We start from the raw sequence: 15,847 nt of genomic DNA on the forward strand, positions 1-15,847 counted from the left end.
CAACAGCTAGAGGAGAGAGAGAGAGAGAGAGAGAGAGGGGAGGGGGGGGGGGAGAGAGAGAGAGGGAGAGAGAGAGGACACAGAGAGAGGGGAGAGAGGGACACAGAGAAAGAGGACACAGAGATAAAGTATACAGAGAGAGGGGAGAGAGCGGGAGAGAGAGGGACACACAGAGAGAGAGGACACAGAGAGAGAGGATACAGAGAGAGGGGAGAGAGGGAGAGAGGGACACAGAGAGAGGACACAGAGAGAGGGGTGAGAGAGGGAGAGAGGGACACAGAGAGAGAGAGAGGACATAGAGAGAGAGGACACAGAGAGAGGGGAGAGAGTGTGAGAGAGGGACACAGAGAGAGAGGGACAGAGAGAGAGTGGAGAGAGAGAGGGAGAGAGGGGGGGCAGAGGGGGGTTGGAATGACTAATAAGTAGCAGCTGGGGGGACAGCGTGCCGTCATGCATCCCACCAACCCAGAGGCTGAGGCACCTCCCTGGCCTGCTGTATTATCTAACCAGCTGAACCCCTAAAACTAATCAAACAGCGTGCCAGTAGCACCACCTGCTGGCGGTGTTGCACATTTCATTTCAACCTAAACCATGCAGTCATTATGATATTCATTCATATTATTTCACGTCAAGTTGACTTCTTTCAAATTTGCGTTCCTGGCTTAATTCAACCAGAGAAAGGGTAATCTCCTATAGCAGTGGTTCTCAAACCTTTTCATATCAAGGCCCATTATTTATTTAGTATTTGAGCCATGGACCACCATTTGATGACATTTAGCCTCAGACCCTGAACTACTAAAGGATATTTTATGTCGTTGCAAAAGGTTTCGTCTACAATTCCATGCTTTTAGCAAACGTTGATCAAAATAACAATTCTTCTACATTATCTAATTGTGTGGACTTCTTGTAAATCAAGTAAGTAATGCAGCTGCTTAACAATAATTGTACTCTTGAGAGCGTAAAATGAAACCAAATGGACCCATACGGGTCCATTTGGTTTAATTTTACGCTCTCAAGAGTTAAAGATCTAATAAGGGTCCACTTGGTTACCAACTCCAACTCTCCATCATTTAGCTGGAACCCCCTCAAGGACCACTGGTGGTCCCCGGACCACTGGTTGAAAACCACTGTCCTATAGAAATGGATCAAATATGACGACTCCACAGAATATTTTCTCCCAGCCCAGTGTTACATTGCCTAAAAAGAAGATACACACACAAACACAAACACTATGGATTATTTTTAAGTAGTCATTTCTGTTGCATCAGTACGACTTAAAATACTTAATAAAAGAGCAGGGGAAAAAAATATATATATATACAAGGACAACACAACCCTGAAACATGAACCACAAAAACAAGATACCAGAACGTCTCATTTGACAGCATGCCTCAGGGCAAACACACACATTTGTGACCAGATTTTTTTTATTTTTACAAAATGAGTTAATAGCACAGGCAGACTCTTCACATACTACAGCATGTCTGAAATACGTGTCAGAGCTGAAATCGACATGTAAATATGAAATAAAGGCTTAAACAGCTAGGTGTAATGTTAGAGTCCACAGAAGTGAACCTTTCAAGCCTGTTTTCTCAGCTCGCTGTTTTCTTCAAGACATTACTCTATAAGCCATATCTCCAAAACTGGTGGGTCAAACTGAACAACCAATACGTCAATCTGAAGCTATGATTCCCTGCTTTCACATGACATGAAAAATCCAATGGTCACATTTATTGTTTTATTGTGATTTAATTAAGTTGTTGTTTGCTACGGGCATGGGCATATAGGGGCCTCTAGGGGACCAGTACCGGGGACGCTAGTCAATGAAGTATAGTTCCCAAACTTTTTCATGTCAAGGATCCCTTTAAATTGACACTAATTAGCTCACAGAACCCCATTTGAAGAGATATGTCAGAGACCTCCATAAGACAAGATTTTTTTAATCTCAACCTGTTGAATTTCAAGGACCCCCAGTTTGACATGCATATAGTCTACGGACCCCCATTTTAATGGCATCTCTGGAACCCCCAATTTATATTGTAAAACCAATGTTAATTTAACTGAGAGTGGACAAATGGAACCAAATCGACCCGGGTCCATTTGGTTCCATTTGACACTCTCAGGGTTACAGACCCATAAGGGTCCATTTGGTTTCAAAATATCATTTAGCTGGGGACCTCCTGGAACTCCCTCAAGGACCCCTGGGGGTCCCCGGACCCCACTTTGGGAACCCCTGGTCTAGGGGACCAGTACCGACAATGAAGTACATACAGTAGGGTTCTGTTCTTTGCATAATAAATAGGGGTGTCAAAAAATTCGATTAGAATTAGAATCGCGATTCCCGTTATGAACGATTCAAAATCAATTCATATTTTCCAAAAATCTTTTTTTTCCTTCTTCTGGTTACAGTTACAGGAGTTTTCACTACATGGTGTTTGTGATATGAAATGTAAGCTTACCCTAATCACAGTAAACATCATGTCTTCAGTCATTTTCAAGTTACTGTACTGTATAGTCACTTCAGTTGGAGACTGAAGACTGGAGTAGATTGTGATGAAATCCTATGTATTGAATCGAGAATCATTTTGAATAGAGAATCGATTTTGAATCGAATTGTGACCCCAAGAATCGGAATCGAATCGTGGGACACCCAAAGAGTCACAGCCCTAATAATAAACATGAGTTTGTATGCGTGTCTTTTGTTCCCAGTATTCTCAGCAGTCACCATCCTGCTGCTCCCTCACAACCAGGGCAACATCTGGCTGTTTGAAGACTCCGTTCTCATCACCGGAAAAATACCAGGTAGGCTATACTGTGTGTCAGTGGTCTGACTGCAATAGGCTCTATGCACAATAGAAATGCACATGCGCTGTTCCACAACAGCATATGACCGTTGAACCCATTTGTAAACTCTCAGAGTTATGGGGGGTTCTTGAAAAGAAACAGTTTGAGAACCACTGGTAGTAGTGGACTCACAATGTGCCACAGTGTCGTGGTAAATAAGTGTCATAACATATTCTGAAGAAAACCTGGAGACTGACACTCAGTAAGTGAGTCTTAAGATCAAAATAAGAACATTATAATGGTGTGTAAAAACAAAATCTAAAATTCTACCTTCTAAGTCCATCTTAGAATCTACACCGATTGGTCAAACTAAAAATGTATTCACCCTACAAAAAAAAGGTCATTCATCGGCAAGCTAAGGTAATTGAACAATAAAGTGACCTGAAACAAACCCCTCGATGTCCTTGTGCGCCCGCCGCCCAGATGCGTGCGCGAGCTGCGCTCTCAGATAACGGCAAGAAGGGGCTCAGTAACATAATGTGCCTAAAATACATTGTGCGGTCGAGGGATTCAGATAACTGTCAAATCATCGGATACATCGCGCTCTCCACAGATATGTCCTTCCAGCCCAGTCTCAGGTTTCACAAGGACCTCCTGGCGCTCTCCGAGGGCGACAACGCGTCGTCCCTCACGGCCTACGTGACGGTGCCGCGCCACCACCTGACCAAGGACTGTGTCAACTGCACGCCCGCCATCGTCGGCAGCAAGTCAGGTGAGATTGCTGATGCCGCCCCGCGTGTGCGTCCATCTGTGAACAGCTAATCTCCGGCTCCGTTAGGCCGATTGGCCCGAAACTGTGCAACACACACTCCCTGACTGCCAGAGCATGCAGAGCCTTTGCCCCAAATTTAAATATGTCGGGCCTATGATAGTGCCACCAGGACGCCGATTTTCACAAAATACACTTTTATATATTACTTTACTCCTATACAGATTTTGTCCAAACAACATTTACAAAAGTTCATAGTGAATGAACACCGTATTTACATTCAAGACTATACTTCATTGTCCGTTAATGAACGAACACTCAACAACATTCAATGTTTACATTCAAGACTTCATACTTAACAGTACACACAGTTTGAATCATGTAAATGTGTCGTCCCTATACTTTTGTTTCTTGGTTGTAGTCTTTTTGTCTTTGTCTTTTTTTTTGTCTGCCCGCTCTTTCTTCTTTTTCTCCTTCTGAAATGTACACTCTGAAGCGATATTGCCCTTTGCCCCTGTTAAGTGTTGACTTGATGCCATATGTGGTCCTGAAGAAAGCAAGGATGTTACAGAGACACTGGCGATGGAGTCACTTGGAGGGGGGAGGGAGGGAAAAAATCCTGGGAACTGCACTTGTGTCCTATGTATGCATAGAAATGCTGTTATTGTACTGCTTTTTCAAAATAAAATAAATATTATAAAAAAAAGTAAATGTGTCGTCCACAGTCTACAGGAGCGTGGAGCTGAAGGCGGTGGCTGCTATCAGTGCCACGCTCTACTCCGAGGGCCAGGAGCTGCAGATTCGAGGTCCCATCCAGATCACCTTACCCCTGGGACACAGCACCAAGCTACGGCCCGCCGACGCCGTCCCGGCCTGGGCCTTCAACGCCAAGACTGGTAAGAAAGGCTTCACAGAAAAGAACAGAAAATACTGAATATATCACAGGGTTTTTTGCTCCAAAAACGAGTGAATGACATTAGAGATTTTAGGGGGGAAAGATGCAATGTAGTACTTAGAGAATGATTCAACCGAATGAGAGTACTGGTTCATATAGCTTTGTTTCTCAATCCAGGCCTTATATTAATCAATACAACATTATTTCGACCAATCTGTAAAGAGTAGAGTATGTAGAGGTAGAGTTTTTTAAAGGTTTATCAGTTACATTACATTACATTACAGTCATTTAGCAGACGCTTTTATCCAAAGCGACTTACAATAAGTGTATTCAACATAGGTAGGGAACAAAAACTACTAATCACCAGAAGTCTTTAGTGCATTTTCTGCAAAAACAAGCAACCAAGAGTATACCTAGCGCTAAGGTAAAAGTGCAATATATCAGCTACCTATTTCCTTAAACAGATGAGACAAATAGCTAAATCAAATGAGCATGAGCTAAAACAATTAAGTGTATCGACTAAACAAGATCCAATAAACAATACAACAATAGAAAACAAGCGTTCGTACAACTAGTTAACAACAAGTAGACAGACACAAGTAGTTAGAATGAATAAATGTAATAGCTCTATATTCCCAGTCCTCATTGCTATACGTAGTTCAGTAACAGGAGTTTCCCTATCTAGGCCAAACTAATAGTGATTTGCTGTGTTGGTGTGTTGGCATGCAGGCGCGTGGGAGAAGCAGGGTCTGGGCATGGTGAAGACAGTGGGCGATGGTCTGGTGTGGAGCTACACAGCCTCTCATCTGGGCTACTGGATTGCTGCTCCCATGCCCTCCTCAAACAGTAGGACACCTTTTAGACCGTTTAACCCATTTAGACCTGAGGACGCATCTGTGTCATATTATAGCTTTTAACCCATTCTGGGCGGGAACCCCTTTTGGTGTTTTAACTAAGCATTACGTTATACTTTAGCTATTGAAAAATAGCAGATCTACAAGCTCATAGCGCGCCACCGAGTGGCGCGCTATGAACTTGTAGGTCTGCTATTTTTGAAAAATCGTAAAAATGCGGCACAAATCTTTGAATATATATTCTTTCAGAGCGAACGTTTTTTTTATTTCGACGTCAGGCCTGAATGGGTTAACAAACAGCCTTTCTGTAAAGCAGTGGTTCCCAAACCTTTTCATGTCAAGGACCCCCAAATTGACACGAATCAGCCCGCCGACCCCCATTTGAAGAGATACGCCGCAGGGACCTCCATAAGAGAAGATTTTTTTTACGGCTCTAGCAGTGATTCTCAACGCGTATCATTTCAAGGACCCCCAGTTTGACATGAATTAGGCTACGGACCCCCATTTCTATCTCTGAGACCCCAATTTATATTGTAAAATCAATGTTAATGAGTGTACAAATGGAACCATTTTGTACACTCTGTGAGTTACAGGCCCATAAGGGTCCATGTGAGTTACAGGCACATAAGGGTCTATTTGGTTCCAAACTATCATTTAGCTGGGGACCCCCTGGAACTCCCTCAAGGACCCCTGGGGGTCCTTGAGGGAGTTCCAGGACTTCACTTTGGGAACCACTGCTGTAAAGTATTCTACTGAATGTATGCAATTTGATTAGTTATTAACATCATTAATAGCCATGGATGAAGTCTATGTTCAAGCTCACAGTTGTCATTTAACCACTTAAATCCTATATACATCATTGACCCCCCCAAGGGTCTATGATAGGACTCCCCCCCCCCCCCCCCCCCTTTACATCAAATATATTCAGTGAAAATAGCAGTTCTACAAGCTCACAAAGCATCACGTTGCTACACATGCGATTGTAGATCTGCTATTCACGTATTATGACATTATGACACTGCAATGCAATTCACATAAAAACATAAAAAGTCAAAGTTTTGCTTTCTAGTAGGGTTACAGGCAATGTAAAAGTAAAACTAATCTTAAAGGTTTTATGATCATTCATTTATTTATTTTTTGTTTTTCTTTTAGATGATATGACCTCAATTACACCCACACAACCTGAACTTTGAACATTCAGTGGATTTTCTGCGATCTGGGGTTTTCTCTGTGTGTCCTGCCTTTTGAGATGCAAAGAAAAAAGGCAAAACAGGCCTCAACAGTGACATCTGCTGGCAAATTCCTATGTCATATTATGGGATTTGTGGACTCTTACCTCACAGTCCACGGGCAAATCAGAGCACTTGTTTGAGCCAGAAAACCCCAGACCACAGAAAATGTACCGAATGTTAAAAGTTCAGTTTTTTTGGGTGCAATAGAGCGTCGCAGTACCGCCCCTTACCATGGCCCAGGAAATTAATCCCAATGCATTTTTCCCATAGACATTTCAAAAAGTATTTATTTAAAGACCTTTTAAGCGTCGTACGAAGCCAACTCGAGTCGTGACAAATCATGACAACACACACAATATTTTGGACCAAACAAATAATTACATAGAAGAAAAACAACAAAAAAAGTGTTGTAACCTGCCGTTTTTTTCTACTTTCTAATTCTTTGTTTGGCCCGAAAAATTGTGTTTGTTGTCATGATTTGTCACGACAAGAGTTGGCTTTGTCCGCGGCGTAAACGTCTTTAAATAAATACTTTCTGAAATGTCTATGAGGAAAATGAACGGAGAATCATTTCCTGGGCCATGGTAAGGGGCGGGACTGCGACGCTCTATTGAGCTCAGAAAACCTTAAAAAAAAAAGAACATTTACAAAAACTTTTTTTTTATCTTTTATGTCAAGATCCCTTTAATGTAACTGATTGCATCAGCGAGCAAACATACAGTACGTAAATGGGGGCAGAGCTTTGTTCACTAATACTTACGGGCGTGCAACTGAATCATTCTGTTCGGCCCCGTGCGTCCGTCCTCCTTCCAGGTTACATGATGGGACATGGAAGCTCCATGGAGTTCCTCTCCTACCATACGTACCTGCTGGTGGGCATACTGGGAGGGACGTTGGCCATCCTGATCGGCTTTCTCTCCGTGCTCGTGTGCCACTGCGGGTAAGTATACCGTAGGCCGATTAACCGGTGAGGATGTACAGTAGCTGGCTGTGTGATATCGTCACGGTGAATTCTGAAGACCAGTGGGGTTTTCCAACTCTGGGTTTTTCATTCTAAGTGAAGAAATAACAGTGAAAACTGTCAGGATTTAGAAGACATTTTGTAGAATGTGGTCTCAGGTCTCAATGGGCTTTAGTTGTGAGTAGAGTACTGGATCCTCAATGAATGAATTAATGCGGTGGTTCCCAAACCCTTCAGCCCGTGACCCTAAAGACAAATCTGATGTCTCCCCGGGACCCACGCTAGTGGAAATAGCCGATCTACAAGCTCACAACGCGTCACTTCGCGCCGCGGTGTGAGCTTGTAGAAAACATTTAATTGGTTTATAATTCATGACAAATGTTGCGTTTTTTGAAAATGTCGTGACATAATTAAAAACAAAAAAACTAAGGGACCCATAAAAATGTGACCCACAGTGTGGGAAACAGTGAATGAATGTACTTTCTTCCTCCACACACACACACACACAGAGATTCCCAGCGAGGAGGGCCGCGCAGGAGGAGGAGGAAAGCCCGCTTCACCAAGCTGTCCGTACTGAAGAAGGACCAGACCACCTCCACCCACATGGAGGAGGGTCTGCTGGCCTCGCGCAGCGTCCAGTGCGACCCTTCCTCCACCACGCCAAGGTTATTAGAGTTCACTAAAACTAACGATAAAACTAAATAAATTAACTTAACTAAATCAGTGGTTCCCAAACTTTTTCATGTCAAGGACCCCCAAATTGACACTAATTACCCCGCGGACCCCCATTTGAAAAGGCATGCCAGGGACCCCCATAAGAGAAGATTTTTAGGGCTCTAGCAGTGATTCTCAACCAGTTTAATTTCAAGGACCCCCAGTTTGACATGCATATTAGTCTACAGTACAGACCCCCATTTAATGACATTTCTATCTCTGGGACCCCAATTTATATTGTAAAATCAATGTTAATTTAACTCTGAGAGTGTACAAATGGAACCAAATGGACCCTGTTAGGGTCCATTAGGCATTTTGTACACTCTGAGTTACAGGCCCATAAGGGTCCATGTGAGTTACAGGCCCATAAGGGTCCATTTGGTTCCAAACTATCATTTAGCTGGGGACCCCCTGGAACTCCCTCAAGGACCCCTGCCCTTAGTTTTTGTTTTTGTCAATTCATTTATAAGCTTCATCTGTAACTGAATATATATATATTTTTTTTTAAAGTTTTTACTTTTTATTAGACTTACCCTGGCCCTTTTCAAACCTACACCTGACTTATTCGTCAGGTGCAGGATTGAAAAGGGCAGAAAAAACTAAAACAACATAACACATGCATTGTCACAAAAATAGAAAACAAATAAAAAACTAGCAAATAGACACTCCATTCATTGTCAATGGGAATTTAATGTTTGTGTAGGACAAAGTCTGTGGACTAATAAAGCTAAACTATAACTAGCAAATCCCTAAACTATTATAACCTTGCGCCCCAACAGGCACAACAAGGCCAACTACAACATCTACGTGGAGGACCCCGGCGGGAGCCTCCACCAGGGGGCGTCCTCCGGCGCGGGCCCCCTCTACGAGAACCTGGGCCCCCCGGGGGACCACCGGGGGGCCAAAGGCCCCGGGGCCCATCATCAGTCCAGTGCCCCGCCGTCGCACTACGTCAACAATGACGAGGTGGCGCGCCTCCGCGAGCGCTCCGAGCAGAGCCGCCGCGGGTCCAACCTGGGCTGCGACCAGTTCTTCCAGGTAGGGCCAAATTCCGAAAAGTCCAAGAGCCGCAAGCTAAAAAAATGTCAGCGTTATTTTGAAACGTTTACGAATTTATTTTGTAACAGACTACACGACTAGTCTAAAAATTAAGGAAACGCACAGTAAAAAGCCACATTTCCATCTACAAGGCATGATGAAGTATAAAGAGTACCTCAAGTTGCCATGTATTGCTGTACTTCAATAGATTTTGATGAGAAATATTGTTTATGGAATATTTTACATTGGTTAAAATATACAGTACCTGTGTTTAGTGATGTGACAAAAATATGTTTAGTGTTCTAGTGTAGGGGTGGGCAACTTTGATGATGCCACTATATTTCCACACTCAATTCAGAGGGCCACATTGCATATTACTGTCGTAGAAAAAATAGCCAATCTACAAGCTCAAAACATTGCACTGTGACACGTTTTGAGCTTGTAGATTGGCTATTTTTGCTATATTTGAATTTAAATAATTTCTGCTATTTAGTATTTTGGAGAAATTGGAATCCTGAAAAGTTTTTATTTAACTTCAAATGCCTTTCATTATAGTTACGTTAACTTTATGAACTAAATACAAATACATTGGACATACAAAAAGACAATAACATTTCAATACTACTCATTAAGCTACTAATTTAGACTGAAGTAATTAAAGCGGGTCATGTTTGGAAGTCTAACAGCTGAAATAAATAATATATCAGTATTCCAATATTAACCTGCGGGCCACATTAAGTGAAGGTGGGGGCCACCAGTTGCCCATGTATGTTCTGGGGGTAATAATGGTGACAGGCCTACTTCCAGGACAAGCTGATCCTCATCCAGGCTCCGGAGCTCTTCTGTGGGGGTCCTCAGGACCAGGTTAACGTTCCGCCCTGTGGTGGCGGCGGCGGCTGCAAGTCGGCCACTTTCCCCCGCAACGGGGGCGACTACGACCCGCACTCGGAGCCCGCCGGAGGAGACGGCTTCACCCAGACCCTCCCCAAAGCCCCCCACCCCCAGCGCGGGAGCCAGGACGAGCCGCAGCCCCTGGAGACGCCTCCCCCGGGGCAGGTTAGAATATTGTTTTAGTCTGACTCAATGTATAGATTGACCCACTGAAATAAATTCATTCATTTTTCCCCACATATTTACATAAATATTTATATCAATTATGTTAAGCCTAGAATCAAGGAAGAGGAAGAACATCCGCACACCAGTTTGTAGAGCTCTGAGACTTACTTTATTTTAGGCAACAAATTGCAACATTTCGACAGGTCTTCATCATGCCAATCATGACCATAACACATTTGATTTTGTGAAGAAACGCTGAATTATTAAATGTAGTATATCGTATAATTACTTATTCAAACGTTTTTTTCCCCCACAGAATCAAAGGTTTTATGGTCATGATTCACCACGATGGCTTGATTCTAGGCTTAAAATAATTGATATATATATGAAAATGAATGGCCGATTTTTCAGTGGCTCCAGAAAAACCAACGGCCACTGCTATGCTCTATTGACAAGAAAGGTTTACAAAAATCGTAAGAAAATGGTACCAGTGACGTTGCCTTCTTGCTTCACCAGGTCCCCAACCCAGCCGCGTGGGGCCGCTACAACAACCTCCTGGAGTCCTCCGTCTCTGTGCCCGGCACGCTCAACGAGGCGGCGGGCATGGGCGCGTTCGGCGGCGGGCACCACCACCACCACGGGGGCCCCGGAGAGCTCCAGGGCATCTCCGAACGCACGCTGCTGGAGCTGACGCGCGGCGGCGGGGGCAAGACGTCCTCCTCGTCCCACCCGGGACCGCGGGCCTGGTTCGTGTCGCTGGAGGGCAAGCCGAGCCGTCAGGTTAGATGTTTCCTAGAACACTAACACTGAAAACAAAAGGTTACCACGTACTGCTGGTTAGATGTTCCTGACACTAACACGGGCTTTGAAGGTTGTGGGTGCCACACACGCCTCTGTGGGGCGGCAGTGGCTCAGGGGTAGAGTGGCCGGATGGGAACCGCAAGGTTCCCAGTTCCAACCCGGGCTCCCCCAGAGTTAGTGTCGAAGTGTCCTTGAGCAAGACTCTGAACCCCCCAATTGCTCCCGATGTGCAGGTTGGTGCCTTGCATGGTTTCCTCCGGCATCGGTGTGTGTGAATGGGTGAATGTAATGCACAATCTCTGTAAAGCGCCTTGGATAAAGGCACTATATAAATACCATTTGTGGACAATTTTTTGAGGGGCGCTAGCTTTGCCTGAACAAAAACTAAAAATGCCATTGACAATGAACGAGAATTTACGTCATATGTGTCTGAGCAAACTGGCATTCAGTATGTATGTCGGTGGGATAAGGCAGGTGTTCTCAACCCGTGGGTCGCGACCCCTCGGGGGGTCGCCAAATTATTTTGGGGGATCCCCAAATTATTAAAATATTTTTTTTGCAACTGAATGGCTGGAAAATGGAAATGAAGAGTTTACATATAGTACACATAGTACATACAATCTTAAATGTTCATACACCTTCCCTAATGATAATATCTGGTTTCAGTATTTATTTATGGTGTATTGTCTCTATTAAGGTTATTGTAGCCCCCAATTTATATTGGGGGTCGGGAGGGAGGGGGTCGGGAGGGGGCGGGGCGGGGCGGGGGTCCTGAGACACTGCCAAAGCATCTCGGGGAGTCCCCGGCCAAAAACGTTGAGAACCCCTGGGATAAGGGGTGCCTTTTTTAACTATTTTGAAAAACATTTTTGAATAGTTAAAATAGCCGATCTACAAGCTCACAACGTGTCGATGTAGATCAGCTAGTTGAACAATTATTAAATGTTTTCAAAATAGTAAAAAAGAAAAAAGAAAAAGGTGTGTAGCATGGCAAAAATAGTACAGGGCCCTTTCTGTTCTAAATTCTTTAATTACCTCGTTTTGTTTTTTTATTATCTGTATTAATTAAAGCACACTGTGAGTCTTCTGTGAAAAATCTGCAAAATCTGTCTTGGAAGAGCCACCCATCGACTAATCTAATATACAGCAACCTTCCCTGTGTTTCTTCACTAGTCAGATCCAGAAGAACACAGTTTGTTGGCCAGTGCTACAGAGCTGACTGAATGAGGTTATATCTTCCCTTCTGGAATCCTGCCTCAAAGCAGACCAGAGGGAGAAAACTGTCATTCCCTAATGGCATCGCTAGGGATACATGCATCAGTAAGCAGGAACTGGGGATGGGGCATTGAAGGATCGGGAAGTCTGGCGTGGCATTGTGAAATCCATGATCTCGACCGCGGTCGAAAAATGATGATGATGGTGTGAGAAGTGCTATATATATATAAATAAAATGTACTTACTGTACGTACTGTACTTCCAGGTGCGCCACTCCATCATCGAGCTGCACGGGGGCCACCACCGGAGGCCCAGCAGCAACGACACCAGCCTGGACTCGGGCGTGGACATGAGCGAGTCGTCGGCGCTTCCGCAGAGCCTCCGCGACGCCTATCGCGACCGGCCCCACTCCTCCTCCGCCTCGTCCTCCCACTCCTCCTCCCGCGCCTCATCGCTGCCGTCGTCCCACCGCGGCCGCTACGGCGGCGAGGAGCAGGACCTGAGCAGCAGCGAGAGCGGCACCACGGCCACGTGCACGCCCGAGGACCCCTCGCTGAGGAACATCCTGGACGGTAGCGGCAGCAGCATCCCCAACATACCCGAGGAGCGTGCCATGGACGGCAGCATGGACGCGTGGTCCAGCGCCCAGGAGGACAGCGAGTCCCGGGGGACGCCTCCCCCCCCGCGCCGCCTCAGGAAGGTGCGGGAGAAGGGGGGCGGCGGGAGGGCGGCGAAGAGGAGCGCCGCCAATAAGCACGTGCGCGAGGGGCGGCCGCTGCAGGCCAAGCGGAGCTGAGAGCATGGGGGGCGTTGTTGACCAGATCCAAACTGTTCATTTATGAGGGACAGAAGCATCGCTTGTGTTTGGCGGGGGGACGGGACGGGACTGGGTTAGCAACTTATTACTTAAGTTGCTATTAAATTCCTTGATGTCATATTCAACCATAGGCCTAATATTGCCTCATGGGTGGTACTGTAGCCAACCCTAGGGGATATTTATCATGTTATTTTAACAGGCTTAAAAACACATCTTGCTGGAAAAAGAGACAACGAGAGTGCATTACAGCAGAAGGCCAACTACAGTAGACTACGTATTATGGCATTTGAACACTGATGCCTGCCAGTCACAATGTGGGACACCCCATGTCCCACATTGTGACTGGCAATTTGTGAGGCCGCTACGGCGGCGAGGAGCAGGACCTGAGCAGCAGCCAGAGCGGCACCATGGCCACGTGCACGCCCGAGGACCCCTCGCTGAGGAACATCCTCACATTATTTAGAACCGTTTCCAGGAAACTGTTTTTTATCACACTGTCAGAGCTGGTTGTGTGGACTTCACGCCTGCTGTACAACCGTGGTTCTCAAACGAGTTTTATTTCAAGGACCACCGTGACTCTGAGAGGGTACGAATGGAACCATCTGTTTGGTTCCATTTATACACTCTCACAGGTCTCACTTTAACCCATTTTGGGCGGGAACCCCTTTTGGTGTTTCAAGCGTTATGTTATACTTTAGCTATTGAAAAATAGCAGATCTACAAGCTCATAGCGCGCCACCGAGTGGCGCGCTATGAACTTGTAGGTCTGCTATTTTTGAAAAATCGTAAAAATGCGGCACAAATCTTTGAATATGTATATATTCTTTCAGAGCGAACGTTTTTTTTATTTCGACGTCAGGCCTAAATGGGTTAATCAGAGACCTGTAAGAGTCAATTTGGAACCCTCCTAAAGGAATCGTTTAAGGAACCGGAATCGTTTAAATAAGAAAAAGGTTCCCAACCCTACGCTCAAGGGAAGCCCATCACGGAACCTGTGCAGGGTTTGGGTAACATTGGGAGACGCTCTGTGTGACCGCCGGGAACATGGCGAAGCTCCTACTTAACAGTATATGTCTGGCTTCACGTTTACCCATATCGAGCTATTTTCACTATGCCTGCACGATTATGTGTACACAAACAAACAAAGAAAAAAACATTTTGCGATTGTTTTGCTGATTTAGTGCGACGCGATTTGAATTGCGATACACGAGTGGGACACAAGCTTTTTATAAATACTTTCTTTTTTCGCACTGTCAACAAATATCAAGAAAATGTGCATGTGTTGTTTTTTAAGGTTTCTTTTTTTGGGGGGGGGGGGGGGGGGGGGTGGGTAGGCTACATTCTTAGGATTTCTTAGGGTCTCTGGATGGATAATTTGTAAACTGTTTTGAATGGCAGAGAGCCTGACAGTTGCGTTGTTGTCTGACGCTTAGAGTGGTCCCTCTCTAAGCCAAAAGTGCTGCTTCTTGTGGTTTCTGGGGGAAGTTACAGTACAGTAAATATCGCCCCAATATTTTCCCAAAATAATTGTTTAGCCTTTCCTTGTAAGTTAACGGCGGGGGTGAATTATCTGTAAGCGTCGTGTTCACATAAGGCATTGTTGTAGCTGGAATTACGTGATTGTACAACCGTGCCAAAGAATGCATATATACGCTAGCTCAAGTACAAACGCAAGTACAAGTACAAACTCAAAGCATCTGACTGTGGATGTGTGTCGTGCGGCGGTGTTGCCCTTTCACCCTGACGCATTAAATGTACTCCGACCGTCGCGACGACGGTGTTACTGGCTTAAAAAAAACATATCTACAAGCCAGCACTGCAAGCGCGGCAGTCGTTCGACAGAGTACAAATTAGGCTCAAGTCAAAGATCACCAGCGAGACATTTCAGTGAAAAAAATAAAAGAAATTCCATGTGAACCTAATGTTCCACAGCTCTTGGATCTGCCACTTTTATAGAGCACTTTCATCCTGCCTCTACTCCATATTTACTACCATGTGCTTTTCTGAATCCAGCCAGGTGTCACTACAAACATATTGAGTTATATGTACACTTTTCAGGTCAGATGACATATTATTGACTCGCATAACTGGGCCAGAATGACTTGAAATACGTCGTGTTTCTGTTTCTTAAGGCTACAAGTCCTGTCTTAGATGTGTCAGCATCTCCCATGTTGATGTTAATGTGTCAGCACATTAACATCATTGTCTGCAACACCGCTTCAACTCATTCTGATTTTAACCGGGCCATGTAGTACAAATCATGAAAGGCAGGACTTTGTTCTACCGCAACCCATTGAAACCCCACAAACGGCCCACATTAAAATCTTCTGACCTACAATCTTATTATTATTATTATTATTTTATTTTATCTGAGAATCGAGTTGAGCCACAAACAAAGGCCCATTCTAGCTGGAATTGGTCTGTTTTCAGGGTGGATATGGACACAGGTCTATTAGTGCACTTATCCCTCACCATAACTGCCTCCTGTGAAAGTCAATAGATATTTGGAAGCCTTTTTTAAAAAAATATTTGGAGCGCTTTACAACGCTCGCTAAACCTGCTGCTTTTTAGGTACATTAGGAAACCATAGCTGGGAGAATCAGCATGCTGTCAGTTCATAGACTAGCTCATTTAATGTCCCTTCAAATTAAATAACTTATGAAATAACGTATAGTGTATAAATGCGTCTCATACTTAATATTATGACGAGA

The 15,847-nt window shown here is 44.6% G+C and overlaps 1 protein-coding gene across 1 annotated transcript in view; it reads left to right on the plus strand.

The window, feature by feature from the left end:
* fam171b (family with sequence similarity 171 member B) overlaps nt 1–13,115 on the plus strand; it is a gene marked incomplete at its 3' end in the record, with an annotated part of 23,306 nt that extends 10,191 nt beyond the window's left edge. Inside the window, exons 3-12 of the mRNA XM_079495564.1 lie at nt 2,710–2,802; nt 3,398–3,556; nt 4,279–4,449; nt 5,178–5,294; nt 7,348–7,474; nt 8,005–8,160; nt 8,989–9,247; nt 10,055–10,303; nt 10,820–11,083; nt 12,585–13,115. Coding sequence (XP_079351690.1) covers nt 2,710–2,802; nt 3,398–3,556; nt 4,279–4,449; nt 5,178–5,294; nt 7,348–7,474; nt 8,005–8,160; nt 8,989–9,247; nt 10,055–10,303; nt 10,820–11,083; nt 12,585–13,115 — 2,126 coding nt within the window. The remainder of the gene's footprint in view (nt 1–2,709; nt 2,803–3,397; nt 3,557–4,278; nt 4,450–5,177; nt 5,295–7,347; nt 7,475–8,004; nt 8,161–8,988; nt 9,248–10,054; nt 10,304–10,819; nt 11,084–12,584) is intronic.
* Nucleotides 13,116–15,847: the final 2,732 nt, after the last annotated feature.

This window comes from Electrona antarctica (assembly GCF_951216825.1).
Source record: "Electrona antarctica genome assembly, chromosome: 24".
In the NCBI taxonomy this organism is placed as follows: Eukaryota; Metazoa; Chordata; class Actinopteri; order Myctophiformes; family Myctophidae; genus Electrona; species Electrona antarctica.